Source organism: Rhea pennata, chromosome 15 (assembly GCF_028389875.1).
Source record: "Rhea pennata isolate bPtePen1 chromosome 15, bPtePen1.pri, whole genome shotgun sequence".
In the NCBI taxonomy this organism is placed as follows: domain Eukaryota; kingdom Metazoa; phylum Chordata; class Aves; order Rheiformes; family Rheidae; genus Rhea; species Rhea pennata.
This window is the reverse complement of record NC_084677.1, coordinates 10,845,363-10,867,724: the sequence shown is the minus strand read 5'-3', so window position 1 is coordinate 10,867,724 and position 22,362 is coordinate 10,845,363. Positions and strand designations below refer to the sequence as shown.

The following is a 22,362-nucleotide window of genomic DNA, read 5'->3' as shown; positions in this document are numbered from 1 at the left end:
AGAAAGGATTCCAGGAACTACCCCTGCTCGCTCAGTAGCCAATAAAAGCTCTCTTTCCTCATCAGCTCTCTTGCAGGAGCATCAGAAATTACACTTTTTAAAATAACAAGACAAAAACATTTAGGATGCAAATTTAGAAGAAACAGGCACAGTTGAATTCACAGAGCTTTGTACTTTACACGTCCTGACAGTGTTTTATGTAATTTAATTCTGTCAGGTATTTGAAAGAACTGTTTAAAAAGATTTCTTTTTAAAAGGAACACGTCCAACTTAAAGACCGTAATAGCAAACTCTAACTGTCTTTTAGTCTACATTTACATCAAGAAAAAGCAGAGGAAGGATGCATGTTTTTCCAGCATGTTTAACCTGTACAACCTGACAGCAATTCAGATATAGTTCACAAAGTCCTCTTCTAGTAAAGATTTAAGCATGTGAATAAACTCACTTAAGTCTCTTGGTAAAGTAACTTCCTCAAGTCTTTGCAGGATCAGAGCCTTGTCTGCTCCTTGTTTGTGTTATAAAACAGAAGCTAAGCTACTTTTCAAACAAAATCATGGAAACACAGAGATGCATGTCTTTGCTTAGTAACCTGATGATCTGTTACAACACTTGCCCTGATGGTACCTTCCCATCTGTAATACATTTTTTATGCTATTTTGTTATTTATACTAAACGGTCAGGTGTTTTCAGAGTGCAAGGGTCACATCTTTGCTTAGTTTTGTAAACCATCTAGTATATTCTTGTGTGTATACCACTAGAACCGTTTCAATGAGCAGCCACATAGGTTAACTACATACGTACCTCACGGCCCGCTCTGGCAGCCACAGAAGCCAGTGTAAATCGTTCAGGACTCAGGGCTGAGTTGTGCACTCAGTCCTATACGTTTCTGCTGAATCAAAGTCTTGTTTTCTGCTGAAAGAAAACCCTGTTATCAAGGATCCAGCTCATTACTAAGCCACGACCCCCCTGAGCACATCAATACGCCATCCTTTACCCAGCCCGCGAACAGGCAGCAGCACCTTCCTCGTGAAGCGCAGGACGCCACCAGCGTAGCCCAGCCACCTCGGCGTAAATCCCCTGCAACTCCCCGCGAGACTACCCACCAAAGCACGCCAATGTCGAGGGACTGCTGGAGAGCCGCCCGGCGCCCCAGCTCCCCCGGCGCTTTGCCACCACGCCGCCGCGTGCGCGCCTAGCTCCGCGCCGGCGCGGCGTACCTCGCTCCTGCCAATGCACGCACCTCAGGGCGCCTCGCGGGCACCGGCGGCAGCGCCCTGAACCCTGGCTTTATAATTTTACAGAAATAAAATTTGCCCTCGTTTTTGGATTTACTACTTCCTTCCTAGCCCGTTTCGATGCTGACCGGCGGGCAGAGCGGTAGTAAACCCGGCTTGCACTTTTTCATGCTGTTGACTCGCGGGCTAAACGTGGAGAGTTTCACGCGCGGCGCCCTTCCCCGGGCAAACAGCGGGTCGCTGCCGCCTCGGCCTCGCTCCCCCCGCGGGGGCCAGGCCACAAAGACCCTCGGCAGGCGGAGCCGGCACGCGTGGACGCGGGCTCGGCGGGCGCGAAGGGCCGGCCCGCAGCCGAGGCCGCCCGCGCCCTTCCTCGCGCGGGGCCGCGGGCGCGGCCTCGCCTCGGCCGGCGCCATTACGCGAGGGGCGCCGAGGGGCCGCGGCGAGGGCGCGGGCGCGGCGCGGCGGCAGCGGCTGCCCCCGCCCCGCCCCGCCCTGCCCCGCCTCGGCGGCGGCGGCGGCGGGAGCCCGGGCTGGAGCGGCCGCGGCGGCGCCGCCCCCCTCGGCACCTCACCGCTCCGCGCCGCCGGGGGCCGCGCCATGTGCTGCCGCCGCCGCCCGCCGCGGGGGCCGCGCCGCGCTCGGCGCCGCTGAGCGCGCGAGGGGCGGGCGGCGCGGCCGGAGCCGGAGCCGGAGCCGGGGCCGGGGCGGCCCGTGCGGCGCAGCGAGCGGCGGGAGCGGCGGGGCGGCGCGGAGCGAGCAGGTCCATGGAGCACAACCACCTCCACCTCCACAACGGCTCGCTCCTGGCGCACCACCAGTATGGCTGTGGCCTGGGATATGCCCCCGTCGTCTACTACAGCCTGCTGCTCTGCCTCGGGCTGCCAGGTGAGTGCCGCCCCGGGGGCGGCGGCTGCTCGCCCGCCCCGGCTCCCGCGCGGCGGCGGCGGCGGCGCGCAGGTGCCGGTGCCGCCGCCGGGAGCCCGCTCGCTTCCCGGACCGCGTCCTCGCCGCCGCCGCTCGCTCCCGCGTTTCCATTCCCTGCCGCAGGTGCAGCCGCTTCCCCGCGCGGGCGCTGCGAGCTCGACACGCGGAAGTCGCGGTCGCGAGTGGAGTTTCTGATGCGATCGGTTTGCCCGCTGGAAGACGAAGTAGCGCCGGGGCCGGCCGGGCGCGGGCTCTGTGCCCGCCGCGCGGCTCCGCCGGGGCGGGCGGCAGCGTGGCGGCGGCTCTGCCCGAGGAGCCCCCCGTGCGAGGCGCTGGCCCGGCCGGGGAGGCGGCTGGCCCGGGAGCCTTCCCCGCCGCGCCGGAGAGGCTCGGTGTCGGGAAGCGCGGCCGGGGGCCGCGCGCAGCGTTCGCCCTCCGCTCGCCGAGTGCAGGTAGGAGCCTTGGAAGGAGGTGCCCAGCGCGCAGGCAGCAGCCTCCAGGCTGGGCAACCGCCAGCCAAATTCTCTACCTGGAAAGGGGAGAGGGGCAGCCCAGAGATGCTGGGGAAAGCAGGGAGCGAGAAGAGCAAAAGAGACCCCAAACGGGAAGGAAGGGGAGTTTCGGGCCGGGGCGCAGACACCCGCGAGGCGCCTTGCCGGCACACCGGAGCGTCACGCCGGCAGCCTCGTCCGGGCCTCGGCGGGGGACTGGGCAGGCTTTCCTCCTGGAGGGGCTCTCCGAGGGGGTCGGGGTGGCAGGGGGGGCTGCAGGGCGCTGCCCGCGCCGCCCCCCTCTGCGGCTGCCGCGGGGGCTTCAGCAGGCAGAGCCACCGGCCCGCGCAGGGGCAGGTCGCGGCTCGCGCCCGGCCTCGAGCCTCCCGCCTCGCGGCAATCGCAGCGCTCCCGAGGACAGGGAGAACGGGCTGGGGAAAAGTTGGAGCAGTCCGACTTGTTCAGCTGAATCTGTATTCTGAGGATGCAGCACAGGAGCTTGGTTGTATTTATGTATAACTGTGGCTGCACACTTAAAGTGTCATATAAATGGCAAGCAGCAGTGATAGTTAATAGGTCAACAATTTGTGGATGTTTTGTTCACCTTAATTCCTTTGGCTTAGAAAACAATATTCTTCAAGCAATTAATTAATAGAAAAAAAATTAATCAGAGAACCCTGTCTCAGCAGAACATATGCAATTACCACTCTGCATATGAATTGATGTTCTTTGTGTTATTCTTTTTCCCCTCTCTGGTTTATAATTAAATTTTGAAGATTGGCTAACAGCTCAGAGAACTGGAAAGTTAAGCCTGTTTTTACCCACCGAACGTGCAGGGCATAGGCAAGTGTCTTTGAGTATCAGCCCTGACCCAGGATGCCCAGCAGCATCATTGAGTATCGGCCCTGACCTGAGAGGACCCAACCACAGGGATGGAAAGGTAGTTTTCTGTTCCCTGGGGCTGCTTACATCTCCAAAGTAATAATAGGCTCCAATTTCAATGTCTGTTCTCCAGGAACTGACCAAGACCCTCTCAAGATTATCCAGGGAAGAAGTTGTTATGAAGGAGTCTGTGGCTAAGTTTGCCTCTATGTCTCTGACACGAGGGAAAGTCTTACATGTACAGGCAAGAAAAATCAGTTAATGAACGAGGGTTCTGTACATACTTGTACTTGTTCCCTAAGGACACTACATTGTAATTACAGACCTAACACTGTCACTCTAAGAACATGGTTAAAAGTGGTGCATGATCCAAATTAGCAATGGTGACATGCATTTCTCAAGAGATCAGACATCCGTTTGATTACAGTAATGGCACCTACAACAGTGCTCGACAGGACTAGCCAAAACATTTGGTGGTGTAACACTGCTGAGTTCAGTAGATTTACCTCAGGTGTTAATTTGTGTCAGCTTGTTCAGTGCTTGTTATCTGAGGATAACATTGGCACTAGCACCTGAAAACACCGTTCATGCACAGTATGTTGAGTAAATGCAATAGTATGGGAAAGTGTAGTGGATGGGAAGTTTCTGACTCTCATTCTGAGACTGCACAGAGATGAGAGCAAGATGATAGGTTTTAGGGGAAGACTCACAGAGTCAGGCTTTATCAAGCATGTGGTACAGAGTGCAAACAGTTTTAGAAAGATTTCCTTATGTTTTAATTTGACATTGCTTTTCAGTTTTATGTTAGAAATTTGTAAAGGTAACATCTATCTGTTAGACAAAGAGCTCTAAAGTCTGTGGGATCTGAGTAATTAGCTTTGTGTGATGCAAAAAAATGTGAAAGAAACATCATCTAGGATCTATCCTCAAATGCAGCATTAGCACAATGTTTTGTTGAAATGGAAATGGTTAACTCCTTGCCACAAATCTTAGAAGACTGATGAGAGGGGAAAACATTTAACTGTTTTTGCCTTTTCTGCTCTTGTGTCTAAAGGAAATTTTCACTAACTCAACAACTCCACTTTGAGGCCAAGTTGTGCCAGGCCTGATTGTGTATGCAGAGAAAGCATCATTTCCCCTCGCTTGTATAACGCAGGCATCTGAGCAGAATCTTTTTGCAGCAGTGACTCTTTCTCCTTCCCGGTTCAACCAGGCTCCAGAAAGTCCGAAAAAGGCAGGGAGGAAAGAGAGAAAAGTGAGCTCTCTCTACCCTTTCACTGAAACAGCAGCAGCAGACTCAGCCTGTACCCTACAAGCAGGGCAATGACAGCTGAAGCACTGCACCATAACCTCACCTCAGTCAGATATTGCAGGCCAGGGTGGCTACAATCTCCTCCAGACATAACTGTGCCTTATGCTCAGCTGAGGCATGAGGTTTCTTTTTTTCCCTCTATATATAAAGCTGACAAGAGAGAGATTGTTTTCTGAAATGTCTTTCTGTGAGTTAGTCCTTTGGAGTTCAGATGTGCCAATTCCCATTTGGAGAGGTGGCCCACAAGCGTTTAGTCCCACAGGCAGGAGCAATGGGGTGTCCAGGGAGCAGGCTACGCGGGACAGAATAAGAAACTGCATGTGCATCTGTGAGGAGCAGAGGGAGGGAGCAGCACTAGAAGTGGGATCGTACTCTCAGCATCTGACAGTTAGAGGTGGGTTCTGAAATTTCTGCAGTCCCTACTCTGCCATTCCTGTACTCAGCCTTTTTCTGTCAGTTGGAGAGGACTTCTAAAGCATCTCCAGTTAGCTAGGGGGTAAGAGAGGGGTGCAGAAAGGCTTAATGGAAGCATTTCTTGATTTATCAAGAGAAAATGTCAGAGAAAAGGTGTTGTTGGATGAGAGGGAGGAAAGAAATTGCTCTGATTCAAAGAAGGGGCTGGTACAGTGAGGAAGCAAAGAGCAACAAGGCTCCCAAGTTATCAACTCCCAGTCTGTTTCTTTTTCAGAGAGCTGCATAAGCAGCTGCACCAAAGAGCTCCTGTTTTGGTAGCGCCACCAAACACAGCTAGGAAGGTCAGGTACAGAAGCTGTAGTGCTCACTGCAGAGAGCTGGCTTTGACCCTGATTTCTGCCTTATCAGAAGATGCAGCAGCAATGTCTTGTATACAATCACCTTCCCCTTTTAGGGGTATAGCGTACTGCTGCTAAAAGGAAAAAGTGTCAGCGTTTCCTAGGCCTTGGCCTGACCTGGTCTATGCTTCCAGCGGCAGTGCTAAGAAAGCGAATAAAATCTGGCTTTCTTATTTGCTTGATCTCTGGTTTCACTTTGCTCCTCAGGCAGCCTAGGAAGTGTCTCAGCTTGAGGGATGACCACATACCAGTGAGAAAAAGTAAAAGCACATACTCAGCACCCCTACAGCAGCCCTCTAGCAGATAAAGCTCACACAGATGCCCCAGAGAAATACCACTCCAAACGGGTGGTTTTCAGAGCCAGTTTAAGGGTCCACAAGTTTACTTCTACTCATGTTTTGGGCTTCTGCTTAAAAACAAACAAAACAAACAAACACACACACACACAAACACAGATTCAGGACTCCATAGGCTTGGGAAAGAGGCCTGGGCACGCTTGGCAGATGGGTGTTTCCAGTGGAGGGTGTGAATAGACAGCTTTTGTGTCAAACCTGCTGCTGAACAAGGTGTCACGGAGGTGGGGGCAAGCCATAGCATTCAAACCCTAGCCATATGTGGAGCATACTCAGTGGGCTCCATGCAGCGAGAAGGAAGCAACAGTCCTTGTCTAGAAGAGCATGTAAGCTCAGTAGGTTGCCCAACCTTTCAAACACAGTAGGCCTCATACTTCTTTTTACCCTCAAGGGAGGGTTACATGATCTGAGCCTTCTTCTATCAAGTGACAGACCAACTGTCCTCACACAGCAAACCTGGTGTGTAACACTTGCACTCTGTCTGTAAGAACTGCCATGTAGCCACAGGCAAAATGAAATGATGGAGAACAAGGTCCTCTTCCCTCAAGAAAGATGGCAGCTGGGAGCTGGCTTCTGCCACTGCCAGAGCAATTCACATAGCCTGCAGCCTTCTCCCCATGTGCTTCTTAGAGAAGAGTGAGCTATTCAGAGAGGTGTGCAAGCCAAGGTAGTTGTTCTGGCAGAGCACGTACTGCCAAGTGGGATGCAGGCTGAGCATTCCTGAACTAAGAGGACAACACCGTACATACACGGGGTAAGAGACTTTCAGTCTGTTCACAGCTTTTGTATGCATTGCACAAGTACATGCAAAAGATGTGGGTATTGTCCAAGTCATTGTTAGCCGGCTGATTTCTAGGAGAATTTGAAGGAGGAGGAAGAGGCAGACAAAGAGGACTGGAGGAGAGAATGGACAGTTTTTACAGAAGACTGCAGCAAGGAGAGGTGATGGAGATGGTTGTGGGAGAAGCTTTTGAATCATCCCTCAAGGCTGTTACCACTGGCAGGAGGGAATGCATAGGAGTCAATAGTAGCAAAGCTTTACCAGATGGTGAGGCTAAGGGCAAGAAATATGAAATGATGTGAACTTGTAAGTAAAAGAAAAGAAGGTGGAAATGGGGTAGCAGCGTACAAGGAACAAGTGTGTTCACAGCCCAGCCTTCTTCCCTCTGCTCCTTGGTGGTGTAGAGGAAACAAGACCTGAAGAGCTTTAGTGTCTTTGCAATCTCTCTGCTTACAGCCATGACCTTGTTAGTGTGACAAGTGGGAAGGGGGACAAGTAGCAATTTTTGTTGATCCACTTGGCAAGTAATACCCAGTAAATACCAAAGCAGGGAATAGGTAGGTGTACATACTGCACACTTGTTCAGAAGTGTCTGACCTATTTTGGATTCCTACCATCTACTGCATAGCATATTCTTCTCCAACCACGATAAAGGTTTCTGATTAAAGAGAGCTTTTTCAACACCTGAATAAATCATAGTGTAGCCTGCCTCATAACATCACACCTGAACAACAGAAGTACTGAAGGAAATTCTGAACATACGAGTGAGAGAATTGTTACATGCAGAGTTAAGACCTTGGAAAAACAGCATACTTAGGCTCTTGTCCATTAGATAAAGTTCACACAATAAATAAGCTCTGAACTCATCTGAGGCTTGATTCAGCCTCCATGCTTTCTTTAAGAAAATATGAACTGGACCCAAAGCCAGTACATTGCAACCTGCTTAGAGGAGGACGAATCATTTGGCAGAACTTGTGACTTGTGCAAGAGTAAGAGTAGAATTGGCAGATGACTAGCTCAGCTAACAGAGCTATTGAAGGGTACTGCAGCACACTGTAGCACTAGTGGACAGAGAGGAACAAAACTGCTACTAACACGCTTAAAATGAGTCACTTTCTATTGTAAAATGAATGCTTTTTCTTTAAGGAAAGAAAAAACTTTGTGTAAAAATGATAGATTCATTACAATGTTCCTGCACAGAAACAGTGACAGCAAGGCATGCATATGGGAGCTGTTTAGTTTTTGTCAGTACATCTGGAGAATGTGTCTGTTAAGGCCCTGCAGCCTGAAAGGAAGCGTATGGCAGAACCCATGCTAATGCAGAAGAGGACTTGATTGTGCATGTGTGAAAGCCACTGCAGAGCACAAGTGCTAACTTTGGTCTGGTTCTACTAGATCAGTAGGAAACAACACTGGCAGGGCTGTAATGATAACGAGGTGCGATATTTGGAAGGTTCAATAGACTATGAAGTGCACAACCTTGTATGGCAGGCTGCTAAAATGGATTGGGAAGGGAAAGCTCCAAAGGAGATTTTTCTTTGAAATGACAACGATACAAAAGAGAGAGCACAGTCAGTTTTCACGGTAGGTGGGAAATGCGGAGCCCCCAGGAGTTGTTAAGAAGTCAGGCCATTCAAAAGCACTAGGCAGTCTAATATCCTGCTGTTCTTCATCTACCCCATTACTCAGTTCTCTCCTCCTCCTCTCTTTCCACTCCCCTCAGTAAAACAGGGGTGACTCAGCAGTGAGAAGCCAGAAGGAGCAAGTCTTCATCCGCATGTGTCGAAACAATTCACCATCAGGCAAACAAACAAAATGGGGAGATTTCCTGACCTGATGCTCTCTCTGCGGTCACATACTCAGGTGCAAAACAATCCCTGGCCACAAAAGCTTTTGTCTTCTGTTTCAGGTGGTCTTTCCTAACCCTTAATCTGTTTTCCCACTAACTTTAAGATACAAGAAAGGGAAACAAAGCCACAATAACTCCTTGGCACAGGAGACCTTGCACACAATTCCACTTTCATTCCACAAAGATGCAAACATATGGAAGAATCCTAAAACCCAAAGTGTGGAGCACTGTGTGCCATTTCTGAGAGAGATGTGACTGGAAGAGACTGTAATTCTCTTGGGTTGCCTCCCAGGATGTTGGTTTGGCTGTGCAGAGGACAAAGGAACGAATGAAGGAGAGGCAATCGAGCAGGACCAGGATTAGCAGTACAGAAGAGGACCAGAAGGAGTTTTATCCCTTTGTCTATGGAAAAGAAGTCTCCCTGTTAACACACTGAACACATTTTCTTCACTGAAATTGTTCTTTTTGCATCATCTGAAACACAGAGTCCCTGGAACATACACTCATTTACCTTCACCATCGTTATAGTCGTATGGTGCATGGGCTGTATGGATCATTCCACTAGAGGTTGCTTTTGGTTTCAAGTAAAATTACTTCAGTTAGTTACTTCAAAACGGGATGTTGCAGACCCTTGTTGATAACAGTTATGTTTCATTCAGTATCCAGACTGCCACATTGAAAAAGGACAGATATCTAGTGTGGATATTCTTAGTTGGGGAAACAAAGCCAAATCCTGATGCTTTTATGTAGTCTGCAATTTGCTCCCTATTGTGTAAAATTGGCATCCTCTCATGAGAAAGCTTGACCATGGGATTTGCAAGCATGAACTCTAGCTAATGCTTTAGAGAGACAAAAGACTTTGTTTAGCAAATCCACAATCAAAGGCAAAATCCTCTTAATTATTCATGTTTAGTAAAGGATTCACGCTATTGCCCTTATGAAATCATGTCTTGCCTCCATCATAGCCGTTCTGTCAAATGTCTTCAGTACTCACCTTGGTGCTTTGACCGTCAGTGTTAAAGGGGACGAACGATTTTGTCATCCTCAAGCTCTGGTTATTCAAGATGTCTTAAACTTTCCTGAGCATGAGTCCCTACAGACACCTGCCAAATGAGACATCTGGATCACCTTGAAAACCTCAGTCTGTCCAGAGATGTTGGATGAATGATAAAATCTATTTTTGATTTCTGTGTTATTTTGCAGATTGTCTTTTTGCCTCCCAACACTGATTTCTAATGAAAAGCTTTATTGCTCTGGTAGCAAGGTGTGAGGCACGGGTACGTCTAAGAAAGGCCTCATGGGGAGGCATGTCCAGAAGTCTTGATAGGCTTTCTGCATTGCAGGCCCAAGTGAATCCGTGTTTCCGTCTATCCTGTCTCGGTATTCATCTGACTTCTATAAAAATGCACAGGGACGTAACACCTCTTGAGACTTATTTCTGTTCATGTTTCTGTATGTGCTTGAAGACTGCATTAAAAGCCAGCCTTTTGAAATAAAATATACAAATATACTTTTGCAGTGTGGTAAGGTGTACTAGAATTACATTTATTGTTACAGAGCTAAAAACGAAGAGAACAGCCTTATTGGTGCCCTCTTCTGTTTTTTTTTTTTCTGGAACCTTACACCTGTCTCACTGTGGTCACCTGTAAACACAGAGAAAAGGGAAGGAACGTTCCCCCAAAATAGCCTTGGCGAGATTGTACCTCTTGGGAAGAGCTTATGGTGCTGCTCTGGAGGCTGCAGTGAAAAACATAGCATGGAAGTCATGTTCTCGATCAAAGAAGGTCAGATGAATTAAGGGCAGACCCCTCACATAGGTGAGCAGGGGAAAGAGAGTGAGAGGAGAATCAGATCCCTGTTATATTCATTCACGTGCCCACCGGTCAGTATGGACTGGACCCTCTGCTTGGTCTTAGTCTAGTGTTCCTTCTGGGCAGTTTTCATATTGCAAAAATAGCCCTGTTTTGTGAAGAATATGAAAAAAAAGCATACTCCAACTGTCTAGGAAAACCAGAAGCAAGTGCAATGTAATTACACCTGTCTGCCAGACAAGTTACTGCACTTCGCAGGCAGCCCTGAGTGGTTGGCAAGGCAGAAAATGAATACGGGCCATCGGTTTCTCCACAGTAATACTGTATCTGTGTCCTTGAACAGCTGAGGAAGTGCTTTGGCTTGGTTAAAACCTTCCCCTGGCCTCAATGACCCAATTACGGCCAGTACCAGCCACTGAGAAGAGCACACCATTCACAGTGTTCTTCCAGAGGTGCCTCCGCTAATAACTGCTGTCAATGAGAAAAATGACCCCGAAGGCCAGATCTCGTCGTCAGGCTCCAGCCTGCGACGCCGATTCATCAGTTCACCTGCGACTCCCGAGTGCAGGCTTGCGTCCTGCAAGCCCATGCGTAAAGGGGAGTTTAGGTCATCCTAGGCAGCACGGTAGAAGTTTAATGGTTCCCTACCTCCCGTTTCCCCTTTTACCCTCAGATTGTATATAGCCAGTCAGTGCACGTGGATTTCTACGTGTAAATCACCCGGGAGCCTTTCTACAAAGCGTGAAGCCTCCTCCAGTTGCAGTCTTGCATCCAGTCATGCTACAGCTTTTGTGCTGCTCATTTTTGGGGCTTAGATCTCCACGTGGCCTAGGCCTGGCTCAGGCTCTGGGCTGCTGTGCGCACCAAGAGGCGATGTGCTGCGCACCGGCAGCGCAGGTCGACTGCTCTGCCCTCCCAGGGGTGAGCGGGTGGGTGCCCCTTCGGTGATGCTTGAAGAACCAAGCCACAAATAAAATTGTCTTTTAAATCAGTTCTCACAGAAACTCTCAGAGAAGGGAAAACTTGTATTCCCCTAATAATATTCTGCAAAATAGCTCTTTACACTTGGCAAGTGTTTAAGAAAGGATCTCAAGATATTATAATGAGAGAAGAACAAATTACATTTGCCACAAACAGGCAGAGAGCTCCTAAAGGTCGTTCCCATTTGCTGCTGCATTGAGTTTGACCTAGACTGGCTGTAAGAGGGAAAAAAAGGGAACTGCCTCATCTTCTTTAATGCCAAATAGGATCCACGTGTCATTTTAAAAGACCTTCTAACCTGCTCTAACCAACATCATTAATAGACAGCTGTTTACTTTGCCACAGCATTTGTTTTATAAAATGTTTTCTATTATGCAGCATCTGTGAGAAATCACCAGTTGTCATCAGTTTCTCCAGAGCGCACTCGCACAAAGCATAAAAGCCATGGTGATCTCAAATCTGGTAACTATTGGCAAATGACTGTATTAGTAACCACAGTCAGATTTGACCACTGAACATGGTACATGTTTACATTTTAATATTGCCTGCTAGTTTAGAGGAAATCATCTACTCCCATCAAGCACGAACATTCCTTTTTAGCATATATTTTTACTGTATTGTACTTACAGTTGCTGGATTTCTAAATCTATGAAGGCCCTGTATCTAAAGTATTTTTAAAGCAATTTAAAGTTTCATGTTCGTAAACAATCTCTCTACTATGTTATAGTCAGGTGACTAATGCATGGCCTGTAAAGTAGTTTTATGCATTGCACAATAGTTCTTAGGGATCCTAGCAACAACTGTATTTGGTAAAAGGTGTCCATTATATTCAGTGACCTAATGTTTATCACACTCAGTAAGCAACACTCACGGCTACTTCATTTAGCTAGTTTATGATACTGAACTACTGAACCACACAGTGTGCCTTATTCACAACGCAGCAGTACTACCACTTACGTTATAAAGGCTATTTCACTGCAGAGTCTGCAGCGTACATGCAAAATGCTCTCAATAATAAAAAAAAAGAAAAAGAAAAAAAGCCACCTTCTTGTTTAGACTCATACAATTGCTCCTGTTCAAGCTCACATGCAGTGATAATAGGCAATGGAAGGAGTTCTGTAAATCCCCACAAAGGCCATAGTTAGATACTATTTAAGCTATGATTGTAATCCAAAAACCAAGACACTGGGGAATACATCGTGCCTTTAGGTCAGAGGCACTGCTTTTGAGAGGCACGGATGACATTTCTGAAGGCAGAAGGGAAGAACATTTCATTGCCCTTTGCCGGGGCACAGAGTCCATTTGCCTGTGCTCCCTGGTGCGTTCTCCCTTTTCCCTGAGGCCTGGTGCACTGCTAAGCTTGCAGAGATGAAGGAGACACAGCCTTTTGGGGGGAAATCGTTGTGCTTAGCTCCTGAGCCCCATCAGGCTCCTGTCTTCTGGAGCTGTCACCAAGGTCTCATGCCAGCTGCCCAGGCTCTGCAGGAGACCCAGCAAACCTTGAAGAACTTGGCATGGGAAACAAAACCAAATCCACCAAGAACTAAGGTCACTACTAAAGGGTGAACCCTCTCAGATACCTAGGGCCTCTAAACACATGAATTTCAGTACTGCGGCCTGTACCTGGGAGCTGATAAAGTTGGAGATGTCAAAGGAGAGATGTAGTAGCCTCCAAGGGCAAAGCCCGACTGAGCTAGAAGGGCGCCCTATTCAGCTGCAGTCCCACAGTGAATGAACTAAAGACCTGGAGCTGAAAGAACAAATGCCCAATAAAGAAAAATGTTCTCCTGGAGACCAGCAGTATTTGGATATCAGAGGCAACAGAACCTCATGACTGAAGGGGAAGAACTGAGACTGCCTTTTCTTACAGTTGTTTCTCATAATCTGCCAGTGGCATCTCTTGAGGCTTCAGCCAGGTAGTCCCTAATCAAGCCTCAGTTCTCAACCAGATATTTATAAACTCAGAATACTGCACTGCAGCAAGCAATGCTGGCATAAATTCCCTGTCATCCCCTAATCCACTCCCAACACAGAGATCCATTTTTTTCAAATTCAAAAGATCTTAACTAGATTTGTACCTAGAAAAAACACAGCAAGAAATAGGCAATCTAAGCACACTGATCTGTCCAGCAGTTGTAGCTGCACATAAATTATAGTAGAGACAGATATTTTTATAGCTCCATCATCATCATCCTTGCCATACTCCCCACCTGGACTACAATATTAGTGTAAGAAACAGGTTAAAAAGCATTGAAATGTGGTAAATGCTTTTCCTTCCCCTTTCAGCCCCAGTAGGTCATTTTTGCCCAAGGAGAGCTCTCTGGGCCCTGAGACTAGGCATCTAGGAGCCCTTGTCACGATGGCACAAGGATGCAGAGGCTTGCATGGAACAGCCTTCTCGCGCATGTCCCATTTTGCTGAGCATTAGACATCGTCTGAGGACACACCAAGGAATAACTTAATGCTGGCTAGGAAATGAGTGAAGGACTGAAAGAAATTTATCCATAGCTGCTTGTTAGTCTGCCCGTACAGCCTGCAGCAGGAAAAATATTCCCAAACGCTTGTGCTAAGATACTGTCATACTGGCAGCTTTCTGCTGTACCCCAGTATGTATCTGTTTTCACTAAGTAAATGATATTACTATATTTCATATCATCCAGGCAGCAAAGCCCTAATGTGATTCCAGGGAAGGCATTTCCAATACAAGATACTGTAACCCTTGCAGAAAAATTGGATAGAGCTTGCATGTACTCTGTCAGATCAATTTTCTAATCCGGCTTACCAAGCAAAGTTAGCTGGCATTAGAGGAATAACTTGCACTTCAATACAGGCTGGTAATGCTCTTGCTAGAAACCCTGAGAAAGGGAGGAGGGAAGTACAGAGAAAGGGACTGCTCGTAAATCTGCTCCTTTAGACAAAAAAGGAAAGAGGGATTTTGAACCAAACAACAGTACCACCAGGATGGGCAGAAGGGATGGAGAACATGGAGGGTGTAGCTGCTGGTATGCCTGGGTGTGATGCAAATTCATCATCTTCTTTAAAGCTCCCCTAGAATTGAGGCCAAAATCTCTAGCAGGGGCCAGCATCCCCAGACAACCCCCCCCCCCCCAACACACTGCATGCTTGCCCCAGCTGTTGCTGCTGGAGTGAATCAGATCCAAAGAATTTAAAGAGAAGATGAACGCCATGGGTCACATCCAACATGCGAGAAGCCAAGCCATTCAGCCCGGCTGGCCAAAACCAACAGTGACTGCACAGCTGTGTTAAATGTTCCAGCTCCAGGATTTCCTTGACAGTACATCACTCGCTGTACCTCTAGGGCTCATCAGCAGGCACAGCAGAGGCATTTCGTAAGCAAGTAAGTGAAAAATGACACAGCACTTCTAAGTATATCACCTCCAGGTCCCCTCTAAGCTGAAACTGATGCAATTCCACTCATGTTAACAGAAGGCAGAATCAGGAAAATTCCTCTAAAGGTGATTTGAGACAATACTGTTGGAAAGAATATACTTTTCTATATACAGGAGGATTCAGTAAGTTGATTGTCATGTTTAGTTTTCCTCCAAGATACAAAATTAAAAAAATCAGTTAATACAAAAATAGGTGACACTTAAAAGGGCTATTACTCAGGCCAGTCGTTCTGCTGCAGTTCATATCCCTGAGAGCAGAAATTCTGCTCCCAGAAAGCAGGCTTGAAAGGCATTTATGAACAAGGAGATTTTCTCCAGTAGTGAGTAAAACATTAAATAATACACATTTTCAGTGATAGGGTGTATGTCCTAGGTCACTACTACTTTAATGCCAGTATTTTCCTCTCTAATTTAAAGGAAACCTTACAATTATTTTTGATTTGATTTGGAAAATCCATCAAAGCTGGCAGAAACATTTGAAGCACTAGATGCACAGAACATTTACAAAAAATGCCACATACAAATATTTGAGAGTCTGTTATACAGTAAATCAGATCTTTGATTTTTAACTGCTATTTCAGGTATTCTAGCCAACTGATTCAAACTTCTAATGAGAACAATCTAACCTATCTTATTCCAGCCATATTTCTACTAGGAACAATAGAATTTTTTTCCTGAGTTAAGCTATATGGTAAATTGTAGAACAAGTTAAATGAGGCTAAACCTTGACCCTTCAGGAAGGCACTTGAGGACTGCTAGGGCTGTTCGTAGCCACTGTGGGGAACTCTCTCAGTCTGGGATTGCAGGATCGAGCCCTTGTACAACATCCTTTAGAGCCCTGGTTCAACCAGCTGGTAATGCACGTTCTTAAGTTGAATTTAGAAGACCAAAACAAAATGGACAGTGAGAATAGCAGAGACAAGACAAGACAGAAACAATACTTTAGCCATTTACCACTTATTAAACTGTAATGCAACACTTCCAGGCATAGTTTAGGTGATGGGTTTGTACCCATGGCCAGAGTTGCAAGCAAAGGGGTTTTCAGGAAATTCAAGGATGTTAACAGTTTTGCTGAATCAGAACATCCATCATATCTAATTTGACAAGCCACATTTCCTTAAAGGCTTGCTGGCAGCACTCCAGGGGAAAAATCCCTTGCAGTTGGAGAAGGACCTGCTTCTAAACAGCAGCCCTGCATAAACAAGCAGTTCTTCATGGAGCAAGTGCTTCTAGTGGTAGGAAAAGAGATAGTTCTCCAGAGTCAGAAAGAGGAAAGCGAGTCAAACAGGCAGGACTAATTACAGGAGCCCCATTCTGGGCATATCTGAAAATTCCATAGACTTCCAAGAAGCACATCCAGCTCTCCATAAGATCCGAGAATGCTGTCTTCCCAAGAAGTCCTTCTCTGGGCTGGGATCCCACTTAGTAAAGAGAAAATTACCTAATCCAGACCACTTTCATTTCAGCTTTTTTTAGCTGCAGTTCAAAATTAAAACACGCAGGCACCACAAGCTCGGACAGGGAACAAAACTTCTCCAAATCCCATCTCACCCTTCTCTCTCATTTGTCACTGAGACAGAAAAGCGAAAAAAAAGTAAAGAGGAAAATAAGGAGGTGGGGAGCATGGGAGGTATTCAGGTTTCCCTCAAATTTATTTTTTTCTTATTAAAAGTATACATATGAAAATAAGACCATTTCCTATCAAAATTGAGGGCAGTAGCTCTTCTGTACATCTGCTCTGAGGAGATGGCAAAGGGTTGCCAGAAGCCGCATAACCCCATATGTCTGGATTCAAGGACCTGACTTCCTCTCTATCCCCAGTTCTGGTGCACGGGGGCCCTGGTTGACAGCATATCCCATAGCTAGGAGCAGGGCCACATACTCCTCTCAGTACAAGAGCTTCTTTGAGGGACCCAGCTCCAGTGTTTCCCTTTCGGTTTCTTGTACTCTGTTAGAGGAAATCATGTTGCCAAGTGCTTGAAAAGTGCTTGAAAAGGAGCTGCTGCTCCGAACAAATGCTCAGAGAAAGCCGATGTTACATCTTAATGACCTGTGTTTTTCTGTCTCCACAGCAAACATCTTGACAGTCATCATCCTTTCCCAGCTCGTTGCTCGCAGGCAGAAGTCCTCCTATAACTATCTTCTAGCTCTAGCCGCTGCTGACATCCTGGTTCTGTTCTTCATTGTCTTTGTTGACTTTCTCATGGAAGACTTTATCTTAAACAAACAGATGCCTCAGGTACTGGACAAAATAATCGAGGTCTTGGAATTTTCTTCCATCCATACCTCCATTTGGATTACTGTTCCATTAACAATTGATAGGTATATAGCCGTGTGCCATCCGCTGAAGTATCACACAGTCTCCTACCCTGCTCGTACTCGAAAGGTCATTGTAAGTGTCTATATCACCTGCTTTTTGACCAGCATTCCCTACTACTGGTGGCCCAATATTTGGATTGAAGACTACATAAGCACATCAATGCATCATGTCCTTATTTGGATCCACTGCTTTACTGTTTACTTAGTGCCCTGCTCCATCTTCTTCATTCTGAATTCTATCATTGTGTACAAGCTGCGGCGAAAGAGCAATTTCCGACTGCGAGGGTACTCCACAGGGAAAACAACAGCCATTTTGTTTACTATAACTTCTATTTTTGCCATACTTTGGGCACCAAGAATAATCATGATACTGTATCACCTCTATGTATCGCCTATAAACAACAGCTGGGTGGTACATATTGTGTCGGACATTGCCAATATGCTAGCATTGCTGAACACTGCAATTAATTTCTTCCTCTACTGTTTTATTAGCAAAAGGTTTCGCACAATGGCAGCTGCCACACTGAAAGCCTTCTTTAAGTGTCAAAAGCAACCTGTGCAATTCTATACAAACCATAACTTTTCAATAACAAGCAGCCCTTGGATTTCCCCTGCCAATTCTCATTGCATCAAAATGCTTGTTTACCAGTATGATAAGAATGGAAAGCCTATAAAAATATCACCATGAAAAGGGCAACTGTTGGAGTTTCTGAGTGCAATTACTTTTCAAGTGGTTATATCTTCAGGATGTAATTTGCTGAAATGGCTGTTTTAAAGAGTGGTCATTTTATTTCATTTCCTGAGGAGACTAAGGTAGGATCAGACTGTTAGAAGGGAATGGGAGCACTTGATTTTAGAAGCAAAAGTGAGAAGGCAGGTGCCTCCGTCTCTTACACAGCATTTTGAATATGCTTCAGAGTTCAAGTCTTAGTGTTCAGTCACACTCAAATGTTTTGGATTCAAGCACCAGTGCAGTCCAGAGTCATTAGAGGAGGGAAGCCACAGCAGTGTTTAATTACAACCACTTAAAAGACCAAAAACTGAATCAGAAAAATCGTACTTGACCATGTTCATTATTTACAGAGTAAACAGACGCTTTTATGTACTGTGGAAGGTGCCATTTCTGTTGTGTGCACTTGCTGAAAATCGTCCTGTTTCTGACATGAAATATTACCACACAGAGACTGCTGTCAAGAGCTTTTTGCAGCAGGCAGTCTATAAGACACTGGAACTGAGACAAGACCTTTTTGGCTCATTTGAACAAGGCTCAGGGACTGATATTTTACCTGTTATAGCCTTGGCATGGAAAGCAATCCTGCAAGCTGCCAATATTTATGTATTTTAAGCTGTTAGTTATCTAAGATTGAGACCAAGACAGGGGAGCTTGAGGGAGGCAGGGAAGTTTCTAGAGCCAAGAACAAAAGCAACATATTTTCCCAGCTATTTCAATTATGGTGTCTAAAGACTTTCAAGTGTGAGGCCAAGTCCTGCCCCACTGAACCTAGTCCTGTGAGCTTTGGAGTGATTACAGCCTTCAGATCCCTTTTTAATCAGTAAAGATACTCAGTCACCCCACATGTTCCAGCCTTTAGGAAATATTTGTAAAAAAAACCCCTCAACCTAAGATTTTCTCCTGACAGATTATGCCATTCTATAGCAGATTTGACATTTAGTTGATAAAAAGCTATTTGTGAAGGAAACACATTAAATACCCAACAACAGCAAAAACATTGACCATCTTGAACCAAGCCTTTTAAATATTTATCTTTTCTAAAGTAGCTTAAATTCTCTTCCATCACACTCAAAAATAGCATCTCAGTAACGCTGAGTGTAGAAAACAGGGAGAAGAGATTTACAGCAAGGCTGAGAGTGCACTTCATTTGCTTTCTCTCTTTTTAGATCTTGGTATGTGGTCTCTCAAAACGTGTATCACAGCTGTTTTACTTACTTGTTGGGCACTTAATGCAGCCTTACTAAATGCGAGAGTAGACTTGCATGTGAACACAAGCACAATCTGGACAGCGAGCACAGTGGCTCCTCGGTAACTGCAAACAAAACACAGCCTGGTGCCAGTGCTGTGTTTGTGCCTGTGCACATCTCCATTACCAATGGGGAACTCACGGTGCATCTAGGACTAGTGTACTGAGGTCTCCTAGAACAGATCCAATTGGTCCCACTTTGGTGGGATCTGAGGGCTGAAAGCATCTCTCAAACCCACGGACGGCTCAGCTTTGGTGCATTATCACCTCTTAAGAAATGCCAAGTCTGCACAAGTGCTGCTGAGGACAACAGCCTGATTTCCTTCTGCCATGAAGGTTGTATTTGCAAAACTACTTGTACTGGCATAACACAAGAGTAAAACCCATGCCAAATCCGAGCCCACCCTGTGCCGGAGGAAAGGGCAACGTGAGGTGCAAGACACCGAAGAGCCGGGCCCAACGCACATGTCAGCTCGCGCATGGAAGGGCTTTCTCGGGAGAGAGCAAGACAACTCAGGGGCGTGAGGAGCTGCTGTGGCGGCATGCCCCGTGCCTCGGCAGCCCGCGCTGCCGGGCTCCTCTTCCACCACGAGGTGCAAGGGGCTAACGCACCCCGCGGACCGTGCCGGCTTCTCCGCGGAGGAGCGGGGCATGGCTGGAAGAACGGGCGAGCCGAGGGCAAGAGCTGACCCTTTCCAGCGTGGCCTACCAAGGGAACGTAACGCACCTAAATCTCCCTCGATGCAAAGGGAAATGAAGAACGCCCTCATCTCCTAGGCTGCTTGTCCTGTAATCTCAACAAAACGTCACAATTACTTGCAATAATAAGGCGTAAAAGGGATGCTCAGCCTTTCTGTATTTATCACTGCAAGGGTAAAACTATTACTCCCCTCACTATTCTTTTAGATAGATTTAGTTTGGTGGCCATGCCTTCTACCCTACTCTCAGAAACCTCTCTCTATTCTTTCTTTGTAAATTGACAATAACCAAAGTTAGCTTAAGAAAAAGGTACTGTATGTTTCATTTTGAGGAAAATACTGTATTTATATCTTATTTTTATTCTAAATTTGTTATGAGGAATGCTAGTCTAAGTTATATGTGAATGAGTCTGAAGTGCAATATATCTATATAAGTGGTTCATTTTTGAGAATGTATCTATTGAAAAAATTATTTATAAAAGAAATTCACTATTCTACTTAACATAATAGTAACCTTACAGAAAACAGTGAATGTTTAGGGCTTTTATTTATTAAAAAGAAAAATCAATTAAGTGCATGGCATATGGTGCCATACACATAGTATGATTTATTAGTTTTTGTAACACAATATTTATCCTGTAAACTAGCAGCATCATCTGATTTTTCCTGTTCTGATTATGTATTTTTGTAAATTACCGTATTTAAAAATTAAACCTTTTTGTGTGAATATTTTATTTCCAACTAAAAATAACCCATTGAATTATTTCAACTTCATTTGAAAAAGAACTTGCAACCTTTCTCATTATCATTTTAGAAATGACATGGTGCAATTTTCATGTACAGTGAATTGGTCATTTCATTCCTGATCATTTAGGGTGTTAAGAGCCTGCTTCTAAAGCCCCTTGGAGTCAAAGGGAAGGTTGCTTGTGGGTTCTGTGGTTTGTTTTTCCAACCACCATCAATTTAAGAGGGCTTTGTATAAAGTCATATCTTGTTAACAAACATTTGAAGCATTCTTAGAGACCAGTCTGGAAAATAAAGCCTGGACTTTTTAGTCTGCCATATGGGAGCTGCTGTTGATAATACTTGCCTTATTTTTGGTTTTGTGAAGCATCTTGCAATGACTGTTGCTAACTAGCCAATGTCTTGCTGTTATTATTTGTACCTCCTAAATTTCCAATAGTTAAAAACAACCAAGCACATGCAGTAACATTATTTAGGGGAAAATATCCTGGAGACAAAACCATCTTTGTTGGAGAGATGGTCTTTTGTACTCTATTTAATTTATATTTCAAATATCTACAATTAGAAAAAATAAGCTGTGAGTGGACTGTCTTACAATTACTTATAGGTGTATGTCCTTGAAGACCACAGCTAGGAACAAAGTACTTTTTAGATGAGTTGTTGGTATATAAAATTACGAGACCTATCACCTATTTAAATTGTGAAATTGATATTTTCATAAGTAGACAATATATTGTGTTTGACAGACTTGTTTGTATTATAATAAATTATGAGATGATGCATAACTTATTACAGTGTTTGGAGCTATTGTGTTTGTTTTATAGATTTTTATGATATACTACAAATAGGACCTGCCTTTGCGATCATTACTCAGTAAAACAAGACCTTGAAATGTGGGTCTTCACTCATTTGTCCAAACAATCTCTAAAATACAAGATGCATAAGTGATTACTGGCCCAGTTCTTCATTCTGAACCAAAGCTTCTGGTGCTGTAAATTAAATTTAGCCTTTGAAGTCAATAATCCCTGTCCCAAACATCGGTGCAAGGCTCGACCCACAGAAATCACTGACTCCTCTCTGACGTGGACGTGACACCCTGCAGATGCCAACAGTGCAAATGAGCCTCCAAGACACTAAGAAATCAGGTCTGCTGTCCCCAGATATCAAAAACAATGAAATATCTACACAATTAGTCCCAAACGAGCAAGACACGGAGCCCTAACAGACTGCAGTTAAAAGACAAAATTAGCAGCATGAACCTCCCCGTAGATATGAATAGGCTGTGTTAAACTTTTACATAAGGGCAAAGCAGAAGAATGACTTCTTGCCTCAGCAGTGGTATCACATCCTGCAGTTGCAGAAGCTAACGGCTTTGAACCAGCTTTTACCATCTCAACCAGGAGACGCACTGCTAACAGCTCTTCAGCAGCTGACAGGTCTTACCTCCAAATAAAACACCATCGTTGCTCCTAATGGTAAGGCTCCAACATTTCACATTCCACACAAAGCAGATTTCTTCACCAAATAAGGACCAAGCCAAAAGGAAATGACAGTATTCTCAACTTGGCTTTCTTGGCTAACACTCAGAATAATTTTAGCTCAAGTGACCACAAGTTAAATTATTTTGTCTGTAAAACTAATCTATAACTAAGGTTTTCATTTCCAAAAAGACATTTGATAAACTGAGTGAAGTGAATTTGCATTCAGGACCTTAAGGGATTGCAAGTGGAGAAAGCTCAGAATTGCCCCAAGTGAAAAATAACAACACTACATAAAAT

At 45.7% G+C, this 22,362-nt stretch overlaps 1 protein-coding gene across 1 annotated transcript; it reads left to right on the top strand.

Moving 5' to 3' along the window:
• The first annotated feature begins 2,002 nt into the window (after window positions 1-2,002).
• GPR139 (G protein-coupled receptor 139) lies at window positions 2,003-17,851 on the top strand. The gene is made up of 2 exons (XM_062588505.1): window positions 2,003-2,123; window positions 16,917-17,851. Exons 1-2 carry the CDS (start codon window positions 2,003-2,005, stop codon window positions 17,849-17,851), a joined length of 1,056 nt encoding a protein of 351 aa, XP_062444489.1.
• The last annotated feature ends 4,511 nt before the right edge of the window (window positions 17,852-22,362 follow it).